The sequence below is a fragment of the Aulonocara stuartgranti genome (genome assembly GCF_965226115.1).
Source record: "Aulonocara stuartgranti genome assembly, chromosome: 15".
Classification (NCBI taxonomy): domain Eukaryota; kingdom Metazoa; phylum Chordata; class Actinopteri; order Cichliformes; family Cichlidae; genus Aulonocara; species Aulonocara stuartgranti.
This window is the reverse complement of record NC_138951.1, coordinates 10,103,837-10,114,684: the sequence shown is the minus strand read 5'-3', so window position 1 is coordinate 10,114,684 and position 10,848 is coordinate 10,103,837. Positions and strand designations below refer to the sequence as shown.

At 44.2% G+C, this 10,848-nt stretch overlaps 1 protein-coding gene across 1 annotated transcript; it reads right to left on the bottom strand.

The window, feature by feature from the left end:
* Positions 1-222: 222 nt before the first annotated feature.
* LOC309688581 (angiopoietin-related protein 1) lies at positions 223-5,742 on the bottom strand. Its single transcript, XM_082504415.1, has 9 exons — positions 5,517-5,742; positions 4,990-5,236; positions 4,377-4,592; positions 3,249-3,368; positions 3,026-3,140; positions 2,793-2,930; positions 1,758-1,974; positions 1,468-1,663; positions 223-1,395 (listed from the first exon to the last, which is right to left on the bottom strand). Exons 2-9 carry the CDS (start codon positions 5,143-5,145, stop codon positions 1,249-1,251), a joined length of 1,305 nt encoding a protein of 434 aa, XP_082360541.1. The 5' UTR covers positions 5,146-5,236; positions 5,517-5,742; the 3' UTR covers positions 223-1,248.
* Between the last annotated feature and the right edge of the window lie 5,106 nt (positions 5,743-10,848).

Below are 10,848 nucleotides of genomic sequence, written 5' to 3'. Positions count from 1 at the left end.
CAACTCGCATGAGCTACATCCTGCTCATGTGCTCAGCTGCACATTTGCTGCTCAGTACTACCTCTTTCTGGCACCATGACCACAGAGACTGATTTGATTGTGTCACTTTTTTATGGCATGTGGTGTGAAAACAAACACTTGGCAATTACATTATTTTATTTTATTTTTTGCTGTAATTACTGCATCCCCCCCCCCAAAAAAAGAAGTGTAAGCATTCATAACTGTGTTATTGACAGCTTTTAATAAGCGCATACAGTGCTGTCACTTAAAGCTGACAAAGTCATGTAATGTCTCTTCTAACTCCATATAACACTATTGCATGCTATGCAGAATGTTTGGCATGAAGGTATAAAGCATTATAAAGTTCTAAAAAAGTATGACCCACGATGGTAAATTTTTTTTCTAGACCTCGTTAAAAGCTGTCAATTTAAACACTTGTGGAATGTGTTATAAATGTATTATAATGCCCTGCACATGATGTAAGATGCTTATAATGCATTACAGATAAGACCTTGATGGAGAGTTGGGGAGAGGGGATGCTCTGCTTGTAGTTTCTGAATATGAAACATGTCTTTAAGCCACATTTTATTAAGTATATATAGTGTTTATTGCACAATTAATACATTAATGTGTATTTATATGGAGTCTTCAGATAGCACATGACCTAATACTTTGAGACAGTAGCACGTATCAGATATTAAGTGACTTTGTTTAGTAATATCAAACCCTTTTTATTTCAATGATTTTTTTCCCCATTGATTAAAACAGTAGAAGAACTCCAAAATAATAAAACTGGCAATAGAGTGATTACAAATAAGCACATACATGCAGAGTGTTCAGCAAACTGTGTCATGTGATTCTTTCCAGTTGCAGGTTGTCTCCACATGGTGGCTAGAAGACAACCTTGTCATCACACAAATACATTTTGGCTGGTATTTTACACGTCAACGTTAACAAACTATAGTACAAAAAGAAGTATAAAACAAGGAAGAATTCACTTACCAGGAGTGAGTGGGGGGAAAGAAATAATCAGTGAACAGGATGATGTTTATATTCACACAATACAACATGAATATCAGCCGCAGTCACATAAGATTTAAAAGCAAAGAGGTTACCGGGTAGGTCTGCTCCACACACAAAACGTTTCCTGAGCATACAATAAAGTGTAATCATCATCGTCCTGATCATCAGATATCTTCATCCCTACAAATGCTGCCAAGGACGCCAGTTCCCGTGTCCTCACCATTGTTATGGTGACGAGCGGCTTTGGAAGCTGCGTGGCCGGATCATCATGCTGACTTTGCGTAGGGAATAATAATCAGAGTCTTTCCAGGAGTGCCAAACAATTCCATCTGGACCCAGCGGCCCTCGCCCTTTGGGAGTGTAATGGCCTCCCTGTATGATGAAGAAGAAGATAAGAATTTGTCTTTAAAAATGTAAAATGCAGGGTAATTTGTGTATCCTTACCCTGTAATAGACTCCATTAAGGTTGGCGTAGAAGCACTGGTTATACCACCAACCGCCATGTGAGATCTCAGCGCAGATGTTTCCACTGTCTGGTGTACTGAAGCCCTGCTTATTGTGGTACCAACTGAAAGAGTCCTGAACCGTACCACTGAAGCCTGACACATGGAGACGGTACTGATGCTCCTCATCTTCCACACTGCAAGAAATTATGTAAGGAACACAGTTGCTTGTGTATGTTTTGGAGTATCCAGCCCAATGTAAGTCTGCACAGTTGGTTATCTGACACTAACCTGAAGCTCTGGTAGAGGGCATGCTTGTGCTTGCTGGTCCAGTCTTCCAGGTCAATCCGCAGGCTGTAGTCTCCCTGGGCACTCAGATCATGTATGTGGTCATTGCCTAACCAGAACTCTGAGTGCAGCTCACCAAATCCATCCCTGTAGTCCCTCCAGTTGCGGTCAAAGCTCACTGAGCCATCAAATCGCCGCTGAATCACAGTCCAGCCGCCACCTGGGAGAAAGTGTAAAATTCATTCCATGTTTGATGGGTTATCATCTGCTCAGCTGATGACTATAGGTCAGGTACAGAATACTTAACAATTTGATGAAAACATTAAGTAGCTATTATAAATGGCAGTGCATATTTTAACTCTGGCCATTTTTCTGATCTCAGTAATCGGTCTGATATTAAATAAAGTGACTGTATCAGCTCAGAAAGCCTAAATCCATAGACAAACTGTGAAGGCTTCATGCAAGTGTACCAAGTAGAACTGGTTTTAAAGGAGGTTTGGTCACAAAAATGGTATTGCATTTATGTGTTGGATGAAAATAACTAATGGATGATCTATGGCACTGCTTTTGAAGTTATGCACATGAACAACAATATTTGGTGTTGTATGGTCACATTAATCATGTCCAAAGTTTTCAAATAATGAGGGTTTACACAGTTAAAGCTCAGGCTTTAGACTGCTCCAAATACTCTGTTTTAGTCAGGTATTTCTACCCTTGGCTCTGTATGATATCACTAAGAGTAGACATGATCATATGGTCATTTCAGGCACACAGCTCTGGCTGTCAGCACAGACCTGCTGTTCGAATCTTTTGTTTTGAGGGGCAGCAAATCAGAAGAAAGTTGGCTTAAAGAGAGGAGGAAGTGGGGGTTAAAGCAAACTGTTTTAGACAGGAAATGAACTCAGGGACTTTGCCAAGGATGAGCGTGAGATTGTAAATCATGCAGTGCTACTGCAGTAGAGTCCCAGAATAATAACATGGAGTTGAAAATTACCACCATAGCTTCCCTTTAATCAGGACCGCTTGCACATGACTTACCATCTGTGTCCATATCGCAATAGACTTCCACAGGCATCCCTGCCAGTGATGGCACCACAGTGTAAAGGCCAGATCTCCTGACACCATTGTGGTAGATAGAGGCACAGTCTATAGGACAGTTCCTCACATGCTGGATCTCTGAAAGAAGAGTAAAACAGGCAAGAAAGTGTCAGAGAAAATCAACAAGTGGTATTTGGCACCCTCTGCTGGAACATCATCGCTTGAGTATGTACCTGGGTGCAGCCGATCGTGAGCATTCATGAGAGGATTGGGTCGGACAATGTTGATCAAACAGCCGGGGCTTCTTTTTACTTTATCCACCAAAAGTGTCAGATTATGTAGTTGGTTCTAAACATAAATACAAACAGAGGCCAACACTCAAAAACACTTTTGCTAACATTTATGACAAAAAAAGAGAGAAGAAATTCTAACAAAATATCCCCAAATGGTAATAACCTGAAGGTCTAGGATCAGAGTCCCCTGTAAGTGCAGCAGGGTAGTGGCTTCAGCGTAGTGCAGCTCCAACTCATGAAAACGCTGCTCCAAGGAGATGTTCAAGTGGACCCTCTCTTCACTCTGAAATCATTGAAATAGAAATACACAGACTCACATGTGAATGAAAGGACGCTCAACAACTGAGACAAGTGCATTTTTAAATTAGTTAAAAATAAAGGAAAGAAATCATTCACATTCCTGTGACAGATATACCAATCTGTTACAGGAACCCTTCATTCACATGTTAAGACATGCAATATCTGCCAAACCAACATCTAGATCCATCCATCCATCCATAAAGGGTCATGGGGCCTGCAGAAGCCCAGACCTCCCTCTCCCCAGCTACCCTCTGCAGTTCATCTGAGGGAACACTGAGACGTTCCCAAGTTAGCCAAAAGATATAATCTCTCCAGCATGTCCTGGGTTTGCCCCAGGGCCTCCTCTGGGTATAACAGGCCCAGAACACCACACACAGGAAACGTGTGGAGCAAGTCCACTTGTAATACTTAAAGACAGATTAATCTATTCAGAGCTCAGACACACCACCACCAACAACTCCCATTACCACAAACTCCAGAGCCCTCTCCCCTGTCCTGTGCTTCCTGTGCAACACACAAGGCACGAGCTACTTCATCTGTGTCCACCGACCAGTGTCTCTGTTTAAGCTCACACTGAGACGAATGAGGCAACACATGCAAGAGTAGAGTAATCCTGTTAGTGACTAAGGTCAAGGGCATGCTGGGAGAGAAGCCAGTTTGATGACCAAGCACCACATCAGAGTAAAGAACTGCAGCACGTTTCCTGTCGTAGGCGGACATGTTTATTTCAAATAAAACTGCAATCAAGGCTTATTTGATCACATGTGGCTATATTTAATACTACAGACAGAACATATTAAGTTATAATAGCGCAAAAAAAGTGAGCCACTACAGGTATAGTCTTAAAAATAAAACAAGAAAATACACTGTCACAATATTCTCCATGTAGCTATCAAAGCTAAAAGGGTTGCTGCTGATGGTTGACTCAAGTCTGCTAAGTATAGCATCCCCTCTTCTCCCACCTACTTAAGTATAAAAATGGAAATCACACCTGCAGCTCGAGGACTTTGATACGATGCCGATGGTTCCTGAGCTCCTCCTGCAGCTCAGAGATGGTCTCTTTCAGCGCCATGATCTGCTGCGTCCTCTCCTCATTCTCATGCAGCCAGTAAGAGACCTCGTCTGTGCAGCGAAACATATCGGGGCATCTACGCTCGTCCAGCTGAGGCAGTGTGGCCACCAGGCGACACATCCCATTCTCCATCACCTGTTGAGGACAGGTCCAGACAGCCGAAACAACCGCTGTCTTTGTTCACTTGTTTTTGTCAATGCTCTTATACATAATCTCAGATTTATATCAACTCTTAACAGTGTTATCTTTTCCTCACTTAAATTATCTGATTTCCCCCCCTAAAATCTCTTAAATATATATACTTAAAAAAAATAATAGGTGTCTTGCCACCTTAGTGTATTATTTTTTTATATTTTTTATGCATTTCAAATGTACTTGATGAGAACATTATTCTGATTTCTGCTCAGATGGAAAGCTCCTTAACCTAGCTGATGGATCTCTGGTGTACGGTAAAAGTAGCAAGCTGTTGCAGTGATAAGGCTGTGCTACTATTGTCTGGAGAACATCACTGCAAGATGGTTATTGTAATCACCTGGTTTGTGTACTCCCCACACTGGGAGCCCCCACCGTTGCGGATAATGGTAGCGTTCAAGCTGTCTGTTTTGGCCTCTGGGAGCAACACAATGAGGATATAAAGAGCAGAGCACATGCTCCAGCCGGGAGGGGCAGTTAAGGACAGGAGCGACATTGCTGCCACGGGTTGTTAGTCTCTCCCTGCCTTGTCAGCAAGAGTGGGCGTGGGACACCCAGACTGTGCGCTTCACCATGTGAGGCTCTGTCTGCAAGGAGCGAAAGAAAGACAACACGGGCATTATCATTCCACGAGAAAACAGAAACAGAATATAGAAAGGAAGGAATATATATTTCACAAAGCCATAAAGACACTTTAAGCTCACTAAGATATGATTACTTTGACAGACAAGCAACAGTCAGACAACTTAGTGTACCACTCATTAAGTGTCTCACTTACAGTGGATAAGTCATAAAGTTATCCACTATTTTTATAGACATAACCTATAACTAAAAAGAAGATATGAAAAAACAAACAAATAGTAGCACCTGTGGAAAAGTAGATGTTCTCACCCTAGCTAAACACCACCTTCTACCCCATTCCTGGCTTGCATGGGGCCAAGGGGTCCTTTCCATTGTCTTTGTCTTTTTCTTCTTCTCTTTGTTGCGTGTTCCTCTCACTCTGGACGCTTCATGCTCCTTTTCTCTCTCGCCATCTCTCGCCTTCGCTTTCCTTCTCGATGTGGACATCGTAGTCCAGTAATCCACCTCTAAGAGGATTCACATGACTGAGGGGTGGGAAGGAGGCAGGCATAGAGGGAAGTGATAATGGAATTATGGGTAAAAGCCAAACATGTGCCAAGAGCTGAAAAAATGTCTTTTAATTTACTAGAAATATCCATGTTTTCTGTTAAATTACTGTTTGTCCTGATTACATCAAACAAACTGTGGCAGAGCAGAATGTGCGCTGAACTGTTACATTTAATGGTTATAGATTTTTGTTTTTAATTATTAAATAAAAAAAAATGATCATCTTATAGACCCACACGGTCAAGGATTGCTGTAAGAGGTGCACATAATGACTGTTTGCACTTTAGAAGAGAACATAATGTAACTAATATGCATCAGCACACACAGTAAACAAACATCACCCACAAGTAATCCCGCTCTGAGCTAGTAATAAATGATGATGCGCGTCGAGGTATGATGGGTGCTGATCCTATTACAGTATCAAAGTCTTTATATTTTTATACCTTTGACTGCAGCTCAGCATGCACGGTCTCATTAAGAAGAAAATGAACTACAAATCATACCCTCTATTGCATTTTCATTAAGCTGTTATTCAATTGAAAAAATCTTTTCCCAACAGTCTTCGCAACTGTGTTATACTGTATCAGTTGAAGAACTCGTGCATTGCAAATTGTCTGATCAGTCATTCACCTGGTCTTTTCAAAGAATTTAGCAAATCACACAGAAGAGAAGGCAGTGTCTTAACCTCCAAGTATAGATGTAATAAATGCAAATGAATTCCACATAGAAACTCTCAGGAACTAGATGTGTCCCTGCTGTATATGTCAGCAAAATGATGTCTGTAAGGCCACATGGTGGTGCCACTTAACCACTTTATTATCTGCTGGCCTCTCCAGAGCTCACTGACCTTTCACATGTCAAACTAAAAAAAATTACTCAGAGTTACAAAAAAAGGGCAAGATGGGAAACATTTTACAACATATACAAGAGATTAGGACTGTGCACTGAAGAAAGAGATAAGCTACAAGCGTAATGTAAACAACAGAACACTAAGCATTGCAAAGCTTTTAAGTGTCCATTCATCACCCTGAAAAGGAGTTTTTTTCTTCTTTGTTTGCAACATACAAACAGTGCGGGGTCAGCAGATTTACAAAGTGTGGAAAGAAATGCAGACAATTTCACATCATGCTCTCTAATCTTCAGGGATGATTAAGATTAAAGAGGAATCATTCTATCAGGGCAGGCAGGAAGGACTCAGGTGCAGACTTGAGAATAACAGTTAAACAGTACTTTATTTTCAACACAGTGCTCTATATACAAGTGGGGGGAAAGCCACTTGTGGCCACGCTGGGACAGCTGGGCAGGCACCGGGACCCCAACACATTCACAAGTACCGGTACTAGCTGATACAAGTACCACAATTGTCACATATATTCTTTTATGATTTACTATATATAAATAAAAAAAATATTAATACAATAAATAAAAAAATACCTAAAGCTACATAAATAAATCATCATCATCATATGATTGTTTGGGTTTTTTCTGTTTTCTTATATTATTGTAGGGCCTAAGAAATACAGCAAGCTGTCCATACCTGAGGCCTTGGAAACTGCCAAGCAAAGACTCACAGCCTTGGCCAGCCGCTTGAGGAGGTACACCAGAGAGATAGAAGGCAGGAGAATAAACCAGCTGTTCTCCACAGAACCAGCAAAGGTGTACTCTCAGTGGCAAGGGAACAATAATAATAAGAGAACAGCACCACCAAGGCTGGAGACGGAGCAATACTGGAAGAGCATATGGGAGAAGGACGCAACCCATAGCGGCAATGCTCAGTGGCTAGTGCATCTGAGGGCAGACCACAGCGACCTCCCTGAACAGGGTCCAGTAACCATCACAGTGGCAGATATCCAAGAAAGGGTCTCCAGTATGAAGAGTTGGACAGCACCAGGGCCCGACATGGTTCACGCCTACTGGCTGAAGAAGCTGACTGCACTCCACGAGCGTCTGGCAGCACAAATGAACCAGCTGCTAGTTAACGAGAGACACTCGGAATGGCTAACCGAAGGCCGGACGGTCCTGATCCCCAAGGACCCCAAGAAGGGACCGGTCCCCTCCAACTACCGACCAATAACCTGCCTCAGTACTACATGGAAGCTCCTGTCAGGCATCATATCGGCTAAGATGAACAGGCACATGGGTCAATACATGAGCGGGACACAGAAAGGAATTGGCAAGAATACCAGAGGCGCAAAACACCAGCTACTGGTAGACAGAACAATCAGCCGAGACTGCAAGACCAGACTGACCAACCTGTGCACTGCCTGGATTGATTACAAGAAGGCCTATGACTCAATGCCCCACAGCTGGATACTGGAATGCCTAGAATTGTACAAGATCAATGGGACCCTAAGAGCCTTCATCAGGAACTCAATGGGGATGTGGCGTACAACACTAGAGGCCAACTCCAAGCCCATAGCACAAGTCACCATCAAGTGCGGGATCTACCAAGGAGATGCTCTGTCCCCACTGCTGTTCTGCATAGGCCTGAACCCCCTCAGTGAGATCATTAACAAGACTGGCTACGGATACCGACTACGGAACGGAGCAGTTGTCAGCCACCTCCTGTACATGGATGACATCAAGCTGTATGCCAAGAGTGAACGAGACATCGATTCACTGATCCACACTACCAGGCTATACAGCAATGACATTGGAATGTCGTTCGGACTGGAGAAGTGTAGTCGGATGGTAACAAAGAGAGGGAAGGTAGTCAGAACTGAGGGGATTGAACTACCAGAAGGCAACATTGCAGACATAGAGGACAGTTACAAGTACTTGGGGATCCCGCAGGCGAATGGGAACCATGAAGAGGCCGCTAGAAAAGCTGCAACCACCAAGTACCTGCAGAGGGTCAGGCAAGTCCTGAGGAGTCAGCTGAATGGTAAGAACAAGATCCGGGCCATCAACACGTACGCCCTGCCCGTGATCAGGTACCCTGCTGGGGTAATAGGCTGGCCAAAGGAGGAGATAGAAGCCACTGACATAAAGACAAGAAAGCTCCTTACCATGCATGGAGGGTTTCACCCCAAGTCCAGCACCCTGAGGCTGTACGCTAAGCGGAAGGAAGGGGGCCGGGGACTGGTGAGTGTCAGCACCACAGTCCAGGATGAGACAACGAACATCCAAGAATACATTGGGAAGATGGCCCCAACTGACCGAGTGCTCAGTGAATACCTCAGGCAGCAGAAACCCAAGAAAGAGGAGGGAGACGAGGAACCATCATGGAAGGACAGGCCCCTGCACGGTATGTACCACCGGCAGATAGAGGAGGTGGCTGATATCCAGAAATCCTACCAGTGGCTGGACAAAGCTGGACTGAAAGACAGCACAGAGGCACTAATCATGGCAGCACAAGAACAAGCTCTGAGTACAAGATCCATAGAGGCTGGGGTCTATCACACCAGGCAAGACCCCAGGTGCAGGCTGTGTAAAGATGCCCCAGAGACAATCCAGCACATAACAGCAGGGTGCAAGATGCTAGCAGGCAAGGCATACATGGAACGCCATAACCAAGTGGCTGGCATAGTGTACAGGAACATCTGTGCCGAGTATAACCTGGAAGTCCCGAGGTCAAAATGGGAGATGCCCCCAAGGGTGGTGGAGAATGACCGAGCTAAGATCCTGTGGGACTTCCAGATACAGACGGACAAAATGGTGGTGGCTAACCAACCGGACATAGTGGTGGTAGACAAACAGAAGAAGACGGCCGTAGTGATCGATGTAGCGGTTCCGAATGACAGCAATATCAGGAAGAAGGAACACGAGAAGCTGGAGAAATACCAAGGGCTCAGAGAAGAGCTCGAGAGGATGTGGAGGGTGAAGGTAACGGTGGTCCCCGTGGTAATCGGAGCACTAGGTGCGGTGACTCCCAAGCTAGGCGAGTGGCTCCAGCAGATCCCGGGAATAACATCGGAGATCTCTGTCCAGAAGAGCGCAGTCCTGGGAACAGCTAAGATACTGCGCAGGACCCTCAAGCTCCCAGGCCTCTGGTAGAGGACCCGAGCTTGAAGGATAAACCGCCCGCAGGGGCGTGCTGGGTGTTTTTATATATATATATATATATATATATATATATATATATATATATATATATACACACACACTGTTTTATATACTGTTGATTATAAGATGAAATATCTATTTAAAAAAATAGAGAAATTATCCCAGTAAAATGCAACACAGTCCCTTCCCTGGCAATCTTTCACCATACACTCAAAGAAATGATGTACCCTGAAATCCTGACTCATGCCTGTACTGAAGTTGTGGACAGTTCACTTCTAAAACAAAAAAAACCCTTTTTACATGACAGTCAATATATTAAACCCATGCAAATATTAAACCCAAAGGTTACCTGAATGAATTTCCTAGTTTGAGTTTGTCTCCACCTGCTGGGCATCAGAAGTGTTTAGGCTGGAGGATGTATTTGCAGCTGTCCTGCAGGTGGAGGTGGTGTAGGACAAGCAGAGCAGCAGGTTTGTGAGTGTGTTTAACGTCAATTAAAAAGACAAAGAAGGACTGATGAGGTTGCAGTGTGAGGTAGAGACAGGTATAAGGGTGTATATAAAGATTGGGTCTAGCTGTATTGCTCAGGCTGCTCTACAGCATTTATTCACAGGCACGATCCCACTACTGAGCGACACGGGGGCTTTGACCTGCTCCGTCTCCGACCTGGGCCGGTGCACCCCTCCTTAGGCGACCTGGTGGTCCCGGGCTCCCCCAGGATCACCATATCAATGCCGAACTTAGTGTGGATACCCGATCGACACAGCCTGCTGCAGCTCAGAGATCCTGACCTTAAACGATCCTCCAACCTCAGCCTTCCGGTAGCTTGGATTACAGGCACGCGCCACCGCACCCGGCGAGAAGCAGCTACGTTAACAAGGATTTTAACTATGTCTGAGGTGACATCATCACATAAACTTCCTGCCCATCATTAGCCAAGTTGTAATGCAATAAGTTATTAGATAGAGATATTGATTGATTGATTGATTGATTGATTGATTTAGTTTGTCTCCACCTGCTGGGCGGCAATGGCGTGTCCAGCGGGGTGGCCTGGGGGGGGCACAGG